Source organism: Pelodiscus sinensis, chromosome 5 (genome assembly GCF_052426305.1).
Source record: "Pelodiscus sinensis isolate ZL-2025 chromosome 5, ASM5242630v1, whole genome shotgun sequence".
Classification (NCBI taxonomy): domain Eukaryota; kingdom Metazoa; phylum Chordata; order Testudines; family Trionychidae; genus Pelodiscus; species Pelodiscus sinensis.
In genome coordinates, this window is record NC_143056.1 from 68795841 (window position 1) to 68816500 (window position 20660).

General features: G+C 40.5%; 1 protein-coding gene across 9 annotated transcripts in view; it reads right to left on the minus strand.

Annotated features, from left to right (window-relative positions):
* Nucleotides 1-20660, minus strand: part of PCNX1 (pecanex 1) — a 159898-nt gene that overhangs the window by 135908 nt on the left and 3330 nt on the right. For all 9 annotated transcript variants that reach the window (XR_012903471.2, XM_075927290.2, XM_075927291.2 and 6 more), the window contains exons 2-5: nt 13713-13921; nt 10310-10415; nt 2302-2347; nt 551-640 (exon numbers count right to left, since the gene is read on the minus strand). Coding sequence is in view for 8 of the 9 variants with exons in the window: in XM_075927290.2 (XP_075783405.1) it covers nt 551-640; nt 2302-2347; nt 10310-10415; nt 13713-13921 (451 nt within the window). In the remaining variant the exon portion in view is untranslated. The remainder of the gene's footprint in view (nt 1-550; nt 641-2301; nt 2348-10309; nt 10416-13712; nt 13922-20660) is intronic.

Here is a 20660-nt window from a genome sequence, read left to right on the forward strand (position 1 = left end):
TGCAAGCAGTTCACTGTAAATATGCCCCCAAGCACAAAAACCCTTACTAACCTTTTGTAAGTCTTACTAACCTTTTGTAAGTCTTAAGTTGCAACTAACTACATGAGAGTCGTGCTTTTTAGACAGTTTTCAGTGACAAGTGGGCAGAATATGCAACACATATCCAACACCCTTTGGACAATGCCAGAAAACTGAGCATCCCATCCAAACTGTGAACTTCAAAGGATCCTTCAAAGGGCTTACTATAATTCATCAAGAAAAGGAGCAACTCCAAGATACCATCTCTTTGGTACCATCTAAAAAATAAATGAGCTATTCCACATTCTGTCCAGCAGTATCAATAGTGACACAGCATGAACTTCATGTAACAGACATGATATTTAACTGAAATGTGTGTGGAGAGAGGGGAGGGTTGTATTACTATGAGGCTGAATTGTCCTAAACTAACATTTATTAGAAGTGACATTTGAAGAATGCAATAGCTCCTGAAGTTTTTTGACAATCATAGATCATAATGCCATGTTAAAGCACAGTAAACCAGATGTCTCACCTTGTTCTTCATTCCCTTCTTTACAAATGCTAGAACTCCGACCAAGACTAAAACTGATATCATCTGAAGTCTTTGCAGTGTCAGTATCTCCTGTATATCATAAAACGCATATTAGTGCTCAAAATATTAACTCAAGGGTACGCATCCTTAAAAATCTTTCCTTTACAAATAAGATGCTAAACATAACAGTCAAAAATTCGAAGACCTCAGCTTAGTCACTTTGCTTGAAAGTGTTTTACCTAGCAGTTAATACACAAATACTGTAATAGAAAAGAATTGGAAAAAAGTATCTACTTGATCAGTTTTGCCCAGAGGCAGGTGAGGTACCTGAAACTACTTAAAAAAAATATTCTATTTTAAATTGACAATATCTCTTAAAATAAGGTTGCAGTGCAAATTCACGAAATATCAATCATATCACTTCCCTAATAGAAGATGGAGCGTATTAGGAGTTTGTCATGTTACTGTATACAGCAAGTTAGGTTCATCACGCTACCTTGACTGTATGTTGCACAGATTAAGTTATTTGCTAATAACAGTTCCCTACCTTGTTTTTAAATAAACCTGTAATAAGAAATGTTGCCTATTTTTTAAGTAACGTTCTGATCAATGACCACTAGCAGAAACAATATGCTATGACTTCCTTGAGCCTTATTTACATTAGGGTAGGAGTTCTCAAACTTCACTCCACCAAGACCCCCTTCTGACAATAAAAATTACTACACAACCCCCGGAGGAGGGACTGAAGCCTGAGAATCACTGCCCGAGGAATAGGAGTGAAAGTCATAATGCCTGGGGGGGTACACAAAATCCAAGGGCTTTAAACCTGGGCAGGGGACTTGAAACCTGAACCCTGAAGCTCAGGACAGAAGCCGTTGGAGCTTTGGCTTGGGCCCCAGCAATTCCAAATTGGCCATGGAACCTCATTTAAATGGGTTCACAACTACTCTGGGGTCCTATCCCATAGTGTGAGAACTGCTGCATTAGAGCTTAGTCTCACTGGACTAAAGCATAGACAAGATACACTGGTATTAACTGAGATTCAGACTACTACAGCTTCCATAATTTTAAATCATGTTTAATTACACTGGTACAAGACAGTTTACACCAGTGCATAGCTTCCCTATCAGAAGTTTCCACAAATACACCTACAGCAGCAGCTAAACACTGCAGAAAGGTAAAAAGAACCACGAAGAGGACAAAAATGTTCCTTGATCAACTAGCAAGGCAAAGAAGAAAACCAGTTATTTCCTTATTTAAAATTAAAAAGTTGCAAAGAGGTCACCTTCCTTTCTGCTTGTTAAAAATAATCTTTTCCACTAAAAGGTATTTTAAAATACCTATTCTGAATAATACTTATTTTCTCCTTATTTGTTGGATGCTTAACTTAATATTACTGGATGCTAAAGTGTTGCAGCAAGTGGACCAATGGCTGTAGGGAAACGGAGTGGAGGGGAGGGGGAGGAGAAAAAACAATCAAGCACCTTTTTTGAACATGTGCAAGAATAGGTACCTTTTCAGGAAGAAAGAACATAGATTTCTTCACTTTCCTTTCCCAGTTAGCTTTTTAAAAGTTTATCTCCATTGTAATTACAATACCCCAAGAATTACAAATCTGTCCAGTCAGCAAGTAGTGTATTCACTTACCCCATAACAATGGCAAGCTGAAAGAAGGATGGTGGATACAATTTGGAAACATCACACTTATTTAAAATGCTTCAAGGCAAGATCCAAGATAGGCAATATCTTACCTTTAATGGTTGCTGCTGTTCCAAGACGAGATAACCCTGATCCAATCTGGAAAAAGGGCATATAAAGAAAAAGGAGGGGGGGGGGGGAGAGAAAGCCTTTATTGAGTTATACAGCAACTGCAACTTCATAGTGCTATGATGTGCATCTAACAGTCCTTTCTGTCTTCGCAACTGTCTATGAATGGTAAGCCATCTAATGTATTAAATCTTTTAAAGAGTTATCACTTAGGCGCTAATTTGTGATACTGTGGATTTCACAATATTAGGGTTCCATCATGATTTTAAGTTACTTTGCACCGTCCACAATTTTGTATACATTTTGAAGTTTGCAATATACTTTTTTCTCCATTGATTCAGTAGAACTCCATATATCTTAACTGATAAAGGCTGAGGCTCCTTATGTCAACCCCAGGCATGACAATGCTTCTCCAGTTGGACCCCAGGCATTAATGATTAACACAGTTGAAGCAAAATGTCTGGTACCTTAAAAAAAAAAAAAAAAAACACCACAAGCACCATACTTAAATGTTTGTATTGCTCCAGCAAATTTCTCTTAAACAAATACATCTTCTCTGGCTTTTTCTAATTACCACAATAATAAAAGTCCATTATTACTTTTCCATTATTTTCTATTTCTTGTCCATAACTCTGCCACAAATTACTTTATAAGTCATCCACAATCCAAGTTGGGCCTTAGTTATCACCAAGTGACCCCTATTGTTGTGTCTGTGTGTGTTTATACTCACTGGAAGAAGAGACTTCAATCATTTAAATAGGCAGATTTTAACCTGACAACTTCCCTTTAAATTAGAATACTGAAGTAAACCCAAACAGAGTGTGTATTAAGAACATATTGCTGATGAGCATCAGACTATAGATGCCTATAGAGATGAAGTCTATAACGGTCCAAGAAAAAAACTGGATATTGAAATGTGTCTCGGTTTCCTTTAACCTGTTTAAAATAGTAAACAGAGACATACTGGTGATGAGGATCCAGCTATGCAATATTTTGAGTTGATACTGTCAATTACAAAAGACAGCTTTGGACACCGCTTGTGGTTATGACTACACCAGGGGTGAGCAACAGTTTTAGAAGGGGGGCCATTTCACAAAGGCATGGGGCCAGGACACTTCCTGTGCCCCCCCACCCACAGACCCTGATTGGCCTGGGGGGCTTAGGAATGCAAAGTGTCTCGCCTCCTGCCCCTGCTTTGCAAGGAGCATGCAGCGCCTAGAGTGAAACTGCTTTTAAGCCCCCCCAGCTTCCTCCCATTCTCCCTCTCACTGCCTTTGTAAGAGGAAACAAAGGGAGGAGCAGGTTGGTCCCTGGAGCCAGCACGTGGGAAACTGATTTTCAAGCAGGCTCCCCGTGCACATACCAACTTCAGCCTGGCCCCCTCACCTTTTGTGCTGCTGCAACTCTATCAGAAGCAGGACTGGGGTGGAGGGCAGGCAGGTGGATCCAATGCTTGTGGGGAGACTGCTTAAAGCCAGCTCCTCACAGGCACTGGTTCCCAACCCCCTCCCCCTCTGAAACAGAGGCACCAAGGGCGGGGAGGGTGTGGGTAATCAACTAGATTAACCAATAAGCCAAGGCTTATTGATTGAGTAGTTAACTACATGTTGACATTCCTAGTCAAAACATAACAGATTTACTCGATCAGCTTCTGCAGCATACAAATAATAATCAATCTTAAAAGTATTAACATGGTGCACTGTGTTCATCTACTTATTATGGGCTGCATATGCGGCTCACAATGTGTTACCTGGGTCAAAAAGAAATAACAAAATGGTTTTTTTTAAGTACATTAGAAGCAGGAAGCCTGCTAAAAAACCTGTGGGTCCACTAGATGATCAAACTATAAAAAGGAGCAATCAAGGAAGATAAAGCCATTGCGGAGAAACTAAATGATTTCTTTGCTTCAGTCTTCACAGCTGAGGACGTTGGGGAGATTCCTGAATCTGCACCATCCTTTGTGGGTGATGGATCTGAGGAACTGTCCTGGATTGAAGTGTCATTAGAGGAGGTTTTGGAACAAATAGAAAAACTTAATGTTAACAAATCTCCGGGACCAGATGGCATTCATCCAAGGGTTCTAAAAGAACTCAAATGGGAAATTGCTGAGCTATTATATGTGGTTTGTAACCTATCCTTTAAATCGGCTTCCGTACCTAATGACTGGAAGGTAGCCAACGTGACACCAATATTTAAAAAGGGCTCTAGAGGCGATCCTGGCAATTACAGACCGGTAAGTCTAACTTCAGTACCGGGCAAATTAGTAGAAACAATAGTAAAGAATAAAATTGTGAAGCATGTAGAAGAACATAAATTGTTGGACAAAAGTCAACATGGCTTCTGTAAAGGGAAGTCCTGTCTTACTAATCTATTAGAGTTCTTTGAAGGGGCTAACAAACATGCAGACAAGGGGGATCCAGTAGATATAGTACACTTGGATTTTCAGAAAGCCTTTGACAAGGTCCCTCACCAAAGGCTCTTGTGTAAATTACCTGGCCATGGGATAAGAGGGAAGGTCCTTTCTTGGATTGAGAACTGGTTAAAAGACAGGAAACAAAGGGTAGGCATAAATGGTAAATTTTCAGATTGGAGAGGGGTAACTAGTGGTGTACCCCAAGGGTCAGTCCTGGGACCAATCCTTTTCAACTTATTCATAAATGATCTGGAGAAAGGGGTAAGCAGTGAGGTAGTAAAGTTTCTAGATGATACAAAACTGTTTAGGATAGTCAAGACAAGCAGACTGTGAGGGATTCCAAGAAGATCTCACCAAACTGAGCGATTGGGCAACAAAATGGCAAATGAAATTTAATGTGGATAAGTGTAAAGTAATGCACATCGGGAGAAATAACTCAAACTATACGTACAGTATGATAGGGGTTAATTTGGCTACGACAAATCAGGAAAGAGATCTTGGAGTTATCGTGGACAGTTCTCTGAAAACTTCCACACAGTGTGCAGCGGCGGTCAAAAATGCAAATAGGATGCTAGGAATTATTAGGAAAGGGATAGAAAATAGGTCCCAGAATATCTTACTGCCCCTGTATAAAACTATGGTACGCCCACATCTTGAATACTGTGTACAGATGTGGGCTCCTCACCTCAAAAAAGATATTTTGGCCTTGGAAAGGGTTCAGAAAAGGGCAACTAAAATGATTAGGGGTTTGGAATGGGTCCCATATGAGGAGAGGCTAAAAAGACTGGGACTTTTCAGTTTAGAAAAGAGGAGACTGAGGGGGGATATGATAGAGGTCTATAAAATCATGAGTGGTGTGGAAAGGGCCAAAAGAAAAGTTATTTATTAGTTCCCTAAATAGAAGAACTAGAGGACACCAAATGAAGTTAATGGGTAGCAGGTTTAAAACTAATAAAAGAAAGTTCTTCACACAGCGTGTAGTCAACCTGTGGAACTCCTTGCCAGAGGAGGCTGTGAAGGCTAGGACTATAACAGAGTTTAAAGAAAAGCTAGATAATTTCATAGAGGTTAGATCCATACAAGGCTATTAGCCAGGGGATAGAAATGGTGTCCCTGGCCTCTGTTTGTCAGAGGCTGGAGAAGGATGGCAGGAGACAAATCGCTTGATCATTATCTTTGGTCCACCCTCTCTGGGGCACCTGGTGCAGGCCACTGTCAGCAGACAGGCTACTGGCCTAGATGGACCTTTGGTCTGACCCAGTACGGCCGTTCTTATGTTCTAGAAAGCCCAAACTCTACCCATCAATGTGGCTTTCATCCCCAGCTAAGGAAGTTGGTTACGTGGTGGTGAATTAGTTAAATACAGGTTGAACCGCTCTAATCTGGCACCCTCGGGCACTGACTGGTGCCGAACCATGGAAGCTCAATATTGTATTGAGTGGGTCTCTATTTTATTTTACCAAGATGAATAAATGGAACAGCACTTGGCCTCTATCTGTCAGAGGCTGGAGAGGGATGGCAGGAGACAAATTGCTTGATCATTGTCTTCGGTCCACCCTCTCTGGGGCACCTGGTGCTGGCCACTGTTGGTAGACAGGATACTGGGCTAGATGGACCTTTGGTCTGACCCAGTATGGCCATTCTTATGTTCTCATGGCTTCAGCTTGAGAACCATGCAGTCTACTAAATGATATCTGTTCTATTTTAGCCTACTAATTGATAGCTATTTTACTTTATTTTGTCTTTTATATAGGTTTTAATAGGCTCGTAACGCAAGGTGCCTGCCGAATTTGTTTTCTGTGTGATTGCTTATAGTGAAAGTATGGTAGTTAGTTAATATTTAATGTTTTTCTTGTTATTTTACATAAGAATTTAGTGGTTTAAAATTTTAGTGGTTTAAAATTTTGCTCAGAATCTGCAAGAAATCTATTAACTTGGTGATAACTATCCTTCCGAATTTCCTGCGCAATAGACATCAGATGTCTAAGTCCAAACCGCAAGTTCCCACCTTTTCTTAGCAGTCCTGGAGGGCATACAAGAAAGCGTCAATCATATCTGATGCATATTCATGAGTTCCCCAAATATTTTCTCCAATTAGAGATGGTACCCTCAGAAATCTTAGGGTACCAAGCCCAACCGTGAACAAAGGGTTGAACATCCAAGACATTTTGGCGCAAAAAGGGGTATTTAGGTCTAGGGTTTCAGGAGATTGGGGCTGCTGCCTCAGCAATTGCTGACAGAAGCCTACTCCAGAGTGTTTTTATCTTGTCGGGTGAGAAACTAAATACTTACATCTATTGTATCTTTTTATTGCTTTCTTGCTTCTTAGTTTTTCTTAAGTTTGCTTTTAGGAATTTCACTACCACCTGCTCCAAGGCCTTCCAGGCGAAGGACGGCTGGTCCTACCCTGCCCAGCCTTGGAGTACTTAAGAACTTGTGGGCAGAGAATATTGTTAATATGATTACTCTTTGGGTACGTCTAGACTATATCCCTCTGTCGGCAGAGGGATGCAGATTAGGCAGGTTGACATTGCAAATGAAGCGGGGATTTAAATATCCCGTGCTTAATTTGCATAAAAATGGCCACTTTTTTGCCAACTCAGCACTTTGTCATCAAAGAGCAGCACTCTAGAAGGGGGTCTGTCAAGGGATCTGTCGAAAAAGGCTCCTGCAAGGGATCTGTCGAAAAAGGCTTTCTTTCTCGACAGATCCCCCTCTAGACAGCTGCTTTTTACCGACGAAGTGCTGAGCCGGCAAAAACGACAGCCATTTTTACGCAAATTAAGCACGGGGATGCAGTCTAGACATACCCTTTGTATACTTAGATAAGTTTTAATTTGATTGTGTTAATGACACCTGGGGAAGGAATCCAAGCGATTCGTGTTCTTGCCCCTGTATTCATTGTGGTGATTCTCTTCCCTTTAAGCCCTTTAGCAATAAAATTGTTTTCTATTTCATTTCCTGAGTTAAGGTGTGGTTGCTGTCGGTCACTTGCTGGCCCTCAAGAGGGGGAAATCTTATGGTTCCACTGCATTATTATCTGGGATAGAGGACAAATTTAGAATTTCTGGTCAGATTGGCAAGCCTTACCCAACCAAATTTTACTAAAACTCCTTCCCAGACTACTACCAATGCATGCTCTCCCTCCCAAATTCTCACCCACAGACCCCTAACTCCAGCACCTCTTGCCCACAGACCCCTCCGAAGTGGGGCCAGGAGCAGAGCCTTGGATGGGAGGCCAGGCAACAGGGGCGACCCTTAGCACATAGGTGGGCTGCAGTCATGTGCTAACTGGGTCACATTCTGCCTGCAGGTTGAGAACTGCTGCAATAGTGCGTAAGAAATCAAATCATGGACCAAGATTCCGTTGTGCCACATGCTGTACAAAATAAAACAGAGTCCCCATCCCAGAGTGATTACAATTTAAGCATCTTAATGACCAAGGCTCGACAATTTAGGTAATCTACTCGCCACAGGCAAGTAGATTATAGCCCAGCAGGGTGCTGCAGCGTGGTCTGCGCATGCGCAGAGTGCTGAACCACATGGCTGGTGACACACATTAATTCTAACTTTGTCCCCTGCCTGAATAATACAATAATAATCACATGCATTTAAGCAGCAGTAAGAAAAATTAGCTTTCCGCTAATATGCAGGTAAAATGAAATACAATGTTATTTAGAATCAACATTTCATTTTAAAACAAGCTTCCAAAGTGGTTCCTTTTAAATCTGTTTTATTTTTGCACTTTCAAACACATCAACTGAAACTATTCATTGAGTTCAACCCATTCACAAATAGTTTCAGTGCCCATCAAAATGTATTTTTCTGTCCATTTTCTATTCACTGAAAAAAAATTGTTGAGCTCTTCTCAGCATTATGAAGGGGCAAATACATAGTAAAATAAGTATACTTTCAGCTAAAATAGTCACTAACACATTAGATGGAAAAGACAGAAACCACAGAAATTTACTTGCTGCAAGCATTTCCTCTACTATGCTCATTGTTTACTGGTTTGAAAAGGAAACTATCAAGGCTGACATGCTCAAACTTGAAAATGGAAAAAATACAGGAATGGCAGCTGAAAACAGAAAGGAATTATGTAAAGCATCATCCTTATTTCATCTTCATAAAGAAAGGATATAGGTCATATTGCCATAGTCTGGCTATTTTCTCCTGTAAATCTTGTTGCCTTCAAGTGCCTTGCTGAACAAGCAGAATTGGTAAATAAGCATTGGAAAAAATTAATTCCTCCAACACACGTAAGCAATATACAGGGGTCAGGTGTTTACTGCTCCAATGCCCAGTTAATATTACAGTTTCCATTATTTGAGAACAGGAGGTCCCAATTTTGCCAGCACAGATTCAGCTTTAATCCACGTTCTCCATCATGGAGCCAACGGACATTGCACAGTTAGCATTAAAGTACATAAGAATGGGTTGTAAGTAATGGAAAGAAGCATGTGCCCTCTCCATGTACTTTAAACATTACCAAACATCAGTACATCAAAACACACACAAGAGGAGTGTTTATAAAGACACAAAACTATTTGAGCTTCCTTCAAACTTGGTCTGCTCCCCTGGACTATATGTATAGTTTACCAAGACTGGTTTAAAGAACTCTTTTTATATATACCCTTATATATTATAAGAGTATATTCCTCCAACCACCTCAAAATAACTGAAAATATTAAATACCAGCTGCAAATTTTCAGTCCTGCCCTTATGGGGAGGAAGAGGAAAACAAAGCACCACTGTCTGCAAGATGGGTGGACAAGACAGTATGACCAATCTTATAAAAAGTGAATATAACATGGTTAGTGGAAGAAATGTTTCCTTGCTGTGAACATACTTCATTTTTGTGTTCCCATGTAATACTCTATAAACAATTAGTGCATAAAACAATTACATTACAACTGAAATCTGAAAAATTCAAACAACCTTGCTATTTTGAGTACTGCAGCCTGTATCTATGACAACCTCCCAACCCCACCACTCCCTGTTTCCCCCTTTCCCCCCAAACCATCTCATCTTCTTATATTTTTGCTAAGTAACTGGGACATTGGCAGAGTTATAGAAGTAAGAGATTTAGTGTTTCTCCTTTCCAACCAACTTATCTTGCTCTGTTCCCTTTAGCCAACACTTATGACTACTGCTCTGATCTGTCAAGAGCAATGTCTCTCAAAAAGCCAGTTAACACAATTAGAAATAGCTACACAAAGCAGTAATGGAAAAACTTTCTAAGAAGCATCTTCCATTCAATCTTCTTAGAAATGTAAATGAAATTTGCCATTTGGGTAACCAAAAAGGTGAATTTAATATGCCAGTGTTAGGCAAGAAGTTCCCAAAAATGAAATGGTAAAACTAATGCAGTAATAAGAAAAAACAAAACAAAAACATTTCAACTATTGGTCCCAGGACACTGAAGAAATTATTTACAAAGAACAGGGTGACAGAACGACAGTTTGATCTTTCATGTTATTTTTTTCCATCCGAAGGGGAATGCAAGCTTATTTGGAACAGGAAAAAAAAGGCTGCAGTAGTGATTAGACAGCAATAGTTGGATTAACTTTAATTTCTACCTGGTTGTTTGGGTCTAGAGCAGCATAAGAATTGCGTGAACTGCAACCAACTGGGGGAGTGGCTTCTCGTATAAATTCAGACATCTCAATCCCTCCACCAGGGTCGCTAAAGAGAAAGTACAAAGACAAAACAATATTTTTAAGTCACTATTCCCATTATCACTACTCATATTTGCTAGTAATTCAAAAGGCACAGTGTTTTCATGTCTTGATTTAATACAGTCTGTTTTGTTCCAACTTCAAGATATGTGAACAAATTATATTTTCTACTTCACTTACCATGTAGCATGCTAGAAAAATTAGGTCACAGTGCAATCTGGCTATTTTGGACTTGTGCAATGACTCTTGAAAATGCAGAACCGTCCCTAAAGCCATTCTAATTTATTCTGGGAACTAGAACAGTCCAGAGCTACCTCCTGAATTTGAACCTTCTCTTAGCCCCCATGACAACAAAAGTCAGTGGCTGCTAAGAATTAGGACCAGAGGATTTCAAACAGGATAAACTGAATTTTGTTTAAAATGAAAATGAACAGAATTCCAGCTAGTCTGCAGAGACCCAAAGCTACAGCCTTCTAAAAAATGGGATAAATATGCTCATCTCCCACAAATTAGGAAATACCCAAAAGTAGATCCCCCATTTTGGCACACCTCAAAAATGAAAAATATATAGTAGCACGTAACCATTCCTTAAACAGAAGCATTCCAGCTAATATCAATAATGGTTGTGCAGATCTGAAAAAGCAAACACTGAATTCTGCCTCACTAACTTCAGACTTAACTAAAACGATGGAACTTAAATAGTTTTAAAATAAATGAAGAGTAAAATAAAGTTAAAACGAGCATTTTAGTTTAACTACAGTATACCTGACAGCTGCAGTTGTAATATAATGCACTGTAAAAATATTGCAATTTTGCTCCCATTGAGTAGCACACTCAGAAGTGTTGCATGCATTTAAAATATTAGCGTGCACATTACTTTTCAGTGTGAATTTTCAGATGCCTGGGTAAGCTAAATTGGCCTTCTTTTAAATGAGCTCAGCTAAAAAAAAAGCTAGCATGAGGAACAGTCCACCTCACTTGGGCGCCCTGATACAAGGAGACCTGGAGTTGTACAAGAGTCATCACTAAGACTATAATAGACTGACAAAGCATTATTGAAGCTGGAAACATAAAATTTTGAAGCACACGAAGTAGTATGATTTCAAAACTCAAATCATTGCATCTATTAAAGGATTTTACAACTCCTCAACTCAGACCTTCAATTACAACTAATCATGGAGACTTACACACACATTTGTTTTCCCTATCAAATACATGAATTTGTCCATTCCTGATTTAGCTGTTTACTTCTGCAAGTGAATTCTGAGTGAGAAAAGTTGCCAGTTTCAGAAAGTCACTGGAGCAGACATGAAGTTATCATATACAGACTACGACAATCCAATGCAAAAAGCTATGCTCAGAACAAGTAGCAACTATGAAGCTAGAAGTTCAAGATTATGAAGCAAGACAGTCATGAGATATGAGTTAGTAATGTGGGAATAGTAGGAAAAATTATTGCAATGCCAATTACCACCATCTTTAAATTTACTAGATACACTGAGATCAGCTAGTGACTAACAAAGAATTAGAACATAAATGCAGTGCAAAAAGGATCTTGGAAAGCTTAGTAGGCAGACTGAACATTACAGTAATGCCACTTCCAAGGAAAAACCCACAAAGCAATTTTATTTAAGAAGTCAGCAATTTTCTGATATCAAAGTTCATAGAATCATAGACAATTAGGGTTGGAAGGTCATCTAGTCAGGAGATTATCTAGTCCAACTCCCTGCTTGAAGCAGGACCAACCCCAACTAAATTATCTCAGCCAAGGCTTTGTCAAGCCAAGCCCTAAAGTCTCTAAAGATGGAAATTCCACCACCTCCCTAGATAATCCATTCTAGTGCTTTACCACCATCTTAGTGAAAAAGCTTTTCAAAAAGAATTACCAGTTTAGGTCTATAGAAGTAAATTGGTAATCTGTTATTTTAAAAGACTGCCCTGAGTGGGAAACTGAACACAGCAGGTACAAAGGATGTTAGCATCCATCTGCTACTGTCTCTTTGTGCATACAGTTACAATTATCTCCAAGGAATACAACCTTTTTCAAAAAGCTTTTCATATGGATTTGCACTGAAGAGTGTGATGGCAGAAATTAAGTTTGTTTTACAAAGGGTGTTCAAGAAAAGCATTTGACAATCCATCTGCACCCCATAAAAGACAGACCCTGCCATTAATTAGCTTCAGATACAAACACACAGATTTTTAAAACCTTTTTTGCTCATATTTCCAGTTTTGGACTGGAAACAGGATGTAAAGTGCTGTGGCAGCAAATTTTGTCCAGATGGACAGGCTACGTTCTACACGATCACTTTCTGCAACAGCATTCAACGAGCACCTGTAAGTGCCAGTCTGAAGAAGCCAGCTATAAACTTCAGAAGGAAGGTCAGAGAATGTTATTTTTTTCCCAGAAGTATTAAGAGTGTGTTTTAGGTTGTATTTTGTCCATGTGAACAAACATACAATTTTTCAGAGGTTGTATAGGCATAGGAGCTTGGTTTGGACACTAAACCAAAGAATACTAGATATTTAATTCCAGTTTTCATACAGCCTCAATTTTTAGCCTAGGCCAAGTCACTTATTACTTGACCAAGTAGTTCCCCTCTCCGTACACCCATCACAAATATCTGTAGAAGGGATATAATGCCTACCAAATGTAAAGAAGTTGTGAAGGTTAGCTAGCCAATATTTCTAAGTTGTAACAGATATGTACACCAAATACTGTCAGTCATGACCTGACCATTACATCATCATCAATATAATCATTAGGGATTTGCAAAATCAGAACCTTCACCAAAATTCCCATTTGATTTAGTTATACTTATAGGATCTAGAATCCCATAGTAGAGTTGAGTGTTTAACTACCTAAATTTGAGAGAAAGTGTTTTTCAGAGCTATACCTCTAAAGAGATATATCACCACTACAAGTTTGAACTTCAGTTAAGAGCTAACTTACAAACACTCCTCACAAAAAATAGGTTTCCTTGCATGGAGTAGAAAACAGGGAACAGATCTTGTGTATCTTCTATAAGGGCAAGTGCAGAATGCAGTGTTATATATTTACTTCTACCCTCAAACTTATAAAATGCCATGAAACAAGCTACATTTCACACAACAGATGTTCCTGGTTGACTTTAAAAAGCCATTGACTATCTGAAACATACAAAGTTAAAGATGTAACTAATATCCACACAGTTTTTTTCACATTACCTGGAGTTACCAGTTATCAACTTGATGAGGACTAGCATTACAGGTAAGTAGTACATGTAGAAACAACTTTGATGACAAACAGATGAAGCACTCTTACCTGGGCCCATTGCTATCTGTTCTCCTGGTTAAAGTTTTGCCTTGTTGAATTTTAGCACCCCTGTCCATATGTTCATTGGCATTCCTCTCCACAATTTCTCCCTCATCCAATGCCCTGTGCAAACGGTAGTTCACCATTTTCAGAACAATGAAGAGAGCTGCTATCACTGGACAGTAGACTGCTACTATCACCATTGAAGAAGGAAGTGCCTTTCAAAAGGAAAATTAAAAAAAGTAGATTCAAGAGCTGTAAAAGACTAGATCAGCAAGCATGTATAACATTGTTTGAATATGCATAAACAGAATTGTATTTGTGCCATATACACTTTCATCATTACCCAAAACTGCTATAAAAACACAAAAGATATCAGCATGTAAGACTTGTTTCAACTAGGAATGTAAAATCCCAGTTAATTGGCTAATCAATTAAACATTTTTAGCTGATTAAGGGGGTGAGGTGGGGAGTCCAATCTGGCTAGAGCAATCCTTGCCTGTGCTCCCCCCCCCCACCACCACAGGCAGGGCTTGCACAGACCAGATTGGAGCAGCCTCTGTCCGCATTGGTCCCCTGTGGAACTAAAGCAGTCCCCTGCCTATGACAGCTGAGGAGCTGCTCTAGCACCCACCAGTTAACATGTTAAACCTTTACATCCCTAGTTTCAACTAGGTTCTTCAAACCTGAAAAAGGGACTCCAGTGCAAATCATGAGAAGGCAACAAAAGTAAAAGATAACTATGCTAGAAAACAGATCAGGCAGACCACAGATACTATGGCAACACATTGTGCTAGCTTTTCATAAAACTATTTAAGAGCAGGCACAATTTCCAGGGCTTACAGCACACAACCTTCAGAAAGTATGTGTTTTCCACACATACTCAATACTTCCTGCAACATGAATTTGTAGGATGACATGAGTGGACAGGAAGTGGAGACTCCATATCCACTGTCCAGATGACTGGGCAGCAAGGTCTCAATTTGTTTCAGAGTCAATGAAAAGCAGTAGCCCCATGCGAACTGTGGAAAGAATTTTGGGATAGAGTGAAGGAGGAGGAAAAAGACCCAATTTAGATAAGGTGACAAATCAAGCTAGAACACAACAGCAACTCCCACATGCTCAACACCAATATCATGGCAGCCTAAGATGTTTTCTTGCCTATGCACAAAGACAGTTTATATCATACAGACTAAACACTTAAGCCTCATGAGAAATTTAACTGGAAGACTACATGTTTCAAAGAACATTTGTGCTCAGCTAAAATATGCCCAGAAAAAAGTGGAAACTAGGGATGTAGTCGATGAACCCATAGGTGGGCAATAATTTTTGGTTGGGGGGGGCACTCCAAGATTTTGGAAAGTAGTCAAGGATTGCATTTTTCTGTTAAGGAGATGCTGGGTGCAGAAGGATGCACCAGGTAACAGGCTGGGGTGCAGGAGACAGTGTGAGGTCTGAGAGGAAGTTTAGGTGAAGGAGGGGGTTGTGACCTAGGTCAGGGGATTGGGGTATAGCATCATGGAGGGAGGATGGGTGCAAGAGAGGATTCTTGCCTGGGGGAGGGGTTCTACGAGGGGGTGCAAAGTCTGGGAGGGAATTGTGACCTGGGACAAGGGGGTGCAGAGGGTTTGGATAGTGACCTAGAGGAAGGAGTTGGGGTGCACAGGGTTTGGATGGTGGTCTGGGGAAGGGAGTTGGGGTGAGGGAAGGGCTGGGATGCCAGAAGCAGGCTCTGACTATGAGGTACTTACCTAAGCATCTCCTGGCCAGCAGCCCTGCAGCATCCCCAAGGCAGGCTGGACTCCCTGCCTGCTGCAGCCCCAGACAGCTTGAAACTGCAGGCCGCTTCCTCCATGTGGCTCTCAGCTTCAGGAGGGGGAAAGAGGCTTGTGTTGCCCCCATCACCCAGGCCAATCTCTCAGCTCCTATTGGCTGCTAGCTGTTTCCAGCCAATAGGAGCTGAGAGATTGACTGGGATCAGTTCCTATTGGCTGATTGTTTCCCCCCCGCCAGTACATTTTTTTTTTTTAGCAGGCTGACCAGCAGACCGGCTCAGTCTCAGCTTGCGCTGGGTCCGGGACCTAACCCCGCTGCAGCTCTGCATTTAAAATGTATTAGGAGCAGAGGCAGCAGCACAGAATGGCAGGCAGCCAGTCTGCAAGAACAGCTGGTTTTTAAACTGGATCCCTTTGTGGACCAGTTCCTGCCTGGCACCCTACGCTGCTGCCTTTGACAGAGGCGCAGCAGCGCGGGGTGGCAGGAGCCTCCCCGGGAGTGAGGCCACAGCATACTGACTGCCAGCCCCACCCCCAAAGACTAACCGATAAGAATTCATGAGGGTAATCAGCTATTCAATTAACTGATATTTAACATCCCTAGTGGAAACACAACAGAGGTGACATAGGAAGGATTTTTTATACAACCCTCCGCCCCCCCTCCCCACACACACACACTTTGTTTGATGTGTAAAAGAGCCTGACAGATTTTTTTCAACTTATTTTTCATCCCTAAATTGAATTAAGATCTGATGATGCCAGGTTTTGTTGAAAGACTAATAGGAGATCTTCGGGACTTTTGTGAACTCTGATTAATTGAAGGGACAAAAGTGTTCTACTTTTCACTATAGCTGTCAAGGCCATGTCTACAGGAGAGCCTGATACCAGGTTGTGCCAACACTTCTATCTCTTTAGAGCAGGGGTGGGAAACCTCAAGCCCAGGAGGCCGGATGCAGCTCCCAGCTTGCCTGGATCTGGCCCGAGGCATGGGAGAGCCCACACTGCCCCACCACAGGGCTGAAGCACACAAAAATCTATTAGGCTGGACCCTCATAGGCTCTGAAGTGTCTTTCTCCTTCTCTGTCAAGGGCCACATCAGTGAGGATTTGGAGTGTTTTCAGTTTTGTTTTTTGCTTCTTACCTGTGTGCAGCCCCAGACGGATTTTTCTGTTGGTCAGTGGTCTGCAGCTCAGAAAAGGTTCCCCACCCCTGCTTTAGAATCTCATGTACACATGGCCTTGGGAGATGGGGTTAAAACTAGAAGAAAAACACTACAGTTTCTGGAGCACTTCCACCAATCACCTTTCTGAAGAGTCACTTTTGCTTGGTATTCCCTCACCTCCCGTGTCTGAATTTTAACTTGCCTTGTTGCTCTTGCTAATGAAGTTATTTAAAACTTTAACAGACCCAGCAGAACTTAATCAGCAGTAAGAGATGTTGGAATTAGCAGAGGAGTTAGGAACTTTTGACCAGCAAGTAATTAGTCAAGAGAACAGACACAAGCTTTTCCCATTTACATACATGTTGGCAGTGATAACATTACAAGAACTTAAAACTAACTGCAGGCATCAACAGGTCCCAATTAGAGCAAAACAAGAGTTAAAGATGTGGTTGATAAACTTGCTTGGAATGTTTGAAAACAAACTACACCAGTCAAAAAGTTTATCATGAAATTAATTCACTAACACAAAATATTTCAAATTTGCCTGGAGCAGAGTAGCTTAAGTAGGTATCCAAAGTTAACCTTTGCTGGGGGCAAGAGAAAGAAAGACCTTTTATTTTGGGACCAGACATTGACATTTAAGTGTTTTCAATAAACTTACTCAAATTACTTTAACTAAGCTGGTATCATAAGCACTATAAACCACATCACTATAATCTACTGATCAATTAACCCACTCCACAGAATTCAGTATTTTTGTTCAGTTAGAAAAAAGACTGCTGGTTTAAAAAAAAAAAGATTTGTAAAGCCAATACATTTGACTTTTGAGCTAGATTCTTGAAACCCTGGTGAAAAAAAAAAGTTGTGCCTGTGCCAGACTTAAATATACTTCTGGTTAAGCAAGTCTGTACAGATCAGCCAAACAAATCTTAGAAGAGGGATCCACAGGGAAATACATGGGCAGGGGAGGGGGAGAAGATACAAGTCTGCAAAACCTTGAATGGTATAGAGAAAGTGAATAAGAAGTTATTGCATACCTTTTTACATAAAATTAAGGGTTGCCTGGTGACATTAATAGGCAGCAAGTTTTTTAAAAAAAACAGGAGGAATTACTTTTTCTATACAACACAGTCAACATGTGGAACTTACTGCTACTGCACTGTTGCAAAGGCCAAAAGTAAAACTGGATTAAAAAAATAAATAGATAAGTTTATGTACCATTCACCATGAACAGCCATTCGCCAAGATGATCAGGGATACAATCCCATGCAGCCAGAAGGTGGGACTGGACAGCAGGAGATGACTCACTTGAAATTGTCTTACTCTGTTTACTCCCTTTGAAGTATCTGGTACAAGCCATTGTCAGAGGCAGGATACTAGGCCAAATGAGACATTTTTATGCCCTGTATTACCTTTCTTATGGCAATTTACAAGGTTTCACAGTAACAGAGAATACTGGATTAAATACATTCAACCAAAGAAAACAGTTATAGATTTAAAATTAGGTGAAGACAAGAGGTTTGTGTTTCATGATGAATGTGATAAGGTCTATTTCAAAGTTTGATAGTATCCAATCATCCCATATGTCCTTTATATCATTAAGAATTGCTATGCAATGTAATAGTTAAATTTGAATTGTAGTGCACATAAAAATGCCTGATTATACAAGTTAAAGACATGCTTAATGGAGACAGGTATTGCATGAAACTTTCTGCACATATCACAAGCTCTCAATTTTGAAACTTCATCTTGACCCAGGCATGTGCGCTATTCTAATCCTGCGCCTTTCTTGAGAAGGCTGCCAGTTGAGCTTATAAAATCACACAATCCTAGAACTGGGAGGGACCTCAAGAGATCAAGTCCAGTCCCCAGCCCTCACGGCAGGACCAAGCACTGACTAGAACAGTGTTTCTTAAACTATGTTCTGCGAGAACACTGGTGTTCCGTGGACAACTTGCAGGTGTGCTGCGACCTCTTCTTTGTTTTTGTCTTTTTTTAATCTGACAATTTTTTTTTTTGGAAGAAAAATTTCATAGGTGTTACGCATTAAAAATTATTATTTTTTGGTATTCCGTGGTCTCAAAAAGTTTAAGAAACACTGGTCTAGACCAGTGGTTCTCAAACTGTTCAGGCTCCAGAGCCTATTACATGCTCAAAAATTTATGCAGAGCCCCAGCAGTACGTGTTAATTGCATCAGTTTGAGGTGATTCTCAATTATGCTTTTGAAGGCTTTCCAGTTTGTCAACCTCATGGAGCCCCGGAGATGTCTTGCGGAGTCCTGAGGCTCCGCAGAGCACAGTTTGAGAAACACTGGTCTAGATCATCCCTGACAGATGTCTATCCAACCTACTCTTAAATATCTCCAGTGATGGAGATTTCACAACCTCCCTGGGCAATTTATTGCAGTATTTAACCGCGCTGACAGTTAGGAAGTTTCTCTTAATGTCCACCCTAAATCTCCCTTTGCTGCAACTTAAGCCCATTGCTTCTTGTCCTATCATCAGAGGCCAAGGAGAACAATTTTTCCTCCCTCCTTCTCGTAACACCCTTTTAGACACTTGGAAACTGCTATCATCATGTCCCCTCTCAGTCTTCTATTTTCTAAACTAAACAAGCCCAATTCTTTCAGTCTTCCCTCATAGCTCATGTTTTCTAGGCCTTTAATCATTTTTGTTGTTCTTCTCTGGACCTTCTCCAATTTTTCCACATTTCTTGAAATATGGTGCCCAGAACTGGACACAGTACTCCATCTGAGGCTTAATCAGTGCAGAGTAGAGCAGAAGAATGATTTAGCACGTCTTGCTCACAACACTTCTATTAATGCATCCCAGAATAAGGTTTGCTTTTTTTGCAACGGTTAACAGTATCACACTGTTGACTTATACATAGCTTGTGGTCCACCATAACCCCTAGATCCCTTTCTGCAGTGTTCCTTCCTAGACAATCACTTCCCATTCTGTACGTGTAAAACTGATTGTTCCTTCCTAAGTGGAGTACTTTGCATTTGTCCTTATTAAACTTCATCCTGTTTACTTCAGACCATTTCTCTATTTTGTCCAGATCATTTTGAATTATGACCCTATCCTCCAAAGCACTTGCAATCTCTCCCAGCTTGGTATCATCTGCAAACATAAGCAGCGTACTCTCTGTGCCTTCATCTAAATCATTGGGGAAGATACAGAACAGAACCAGTCTCAAAACAGACCCCTGCAGAATCCCACTTGTTATGCCCTTCCAGAATGATTGTGAACCGTTAATAACTACTCTCTAAGAATGGTTATCCAGCCAGTTATGCACCCACTTAATAGTAGCCTCATGTTGTTGTATTTCTCTACAATACAATTGTATTACTTTATTATGGTCCTATAATGAGAACAAATTTTTATGAAATCTAACCATGACTTCACAACTCACTTTCACCTATGACTGAAGACTCCTTCAGATAAATTAGATTAGTTAGCTTTTGTGTCTGCCTCTTGTAAATATTAGTTTGTTGCACATAGCTCTGATTCTACAATTCCCCATCCTATACTTCAGGGCTTGTGTACATTTAAAATGCTGCAGTGGCATAGCGCCACTGTCTCCGCCTCTCTCCAGTCTAAAGAGCTCCTGACTATGTGGTGCCCTGGGGGAGGAGAGGGAAAGAGAGATATGAAAGAGATGGGCTGCTGGAAGCCCAGACCAGACCTCTTGGCCCCCTACCAGCCTCTCTCCTCAATCTATATACACTTAGATTGAGGCACAGGAATCTAACAGAGTTGAAATTATGATTATTCTGTTTCCTTTTGTATGTGTATTGATTATTAACTACTTGTACATAACTGGGAAGAAAACATGCTAAAAGCGGATGCTCGAGCATCTGGAACAGTTTACAGACTTCTAGTACAACAAAGTACATCTTTAGACAACTGAAGGTGCATTTGAACTTAATGAGTCTGAAGGACAGCTCAGAAAGTATGATTTGCCTAAAAATTAAGTTATACTAGAAAGTAGCTTTGTGATCTTGCCTACCACAGGAT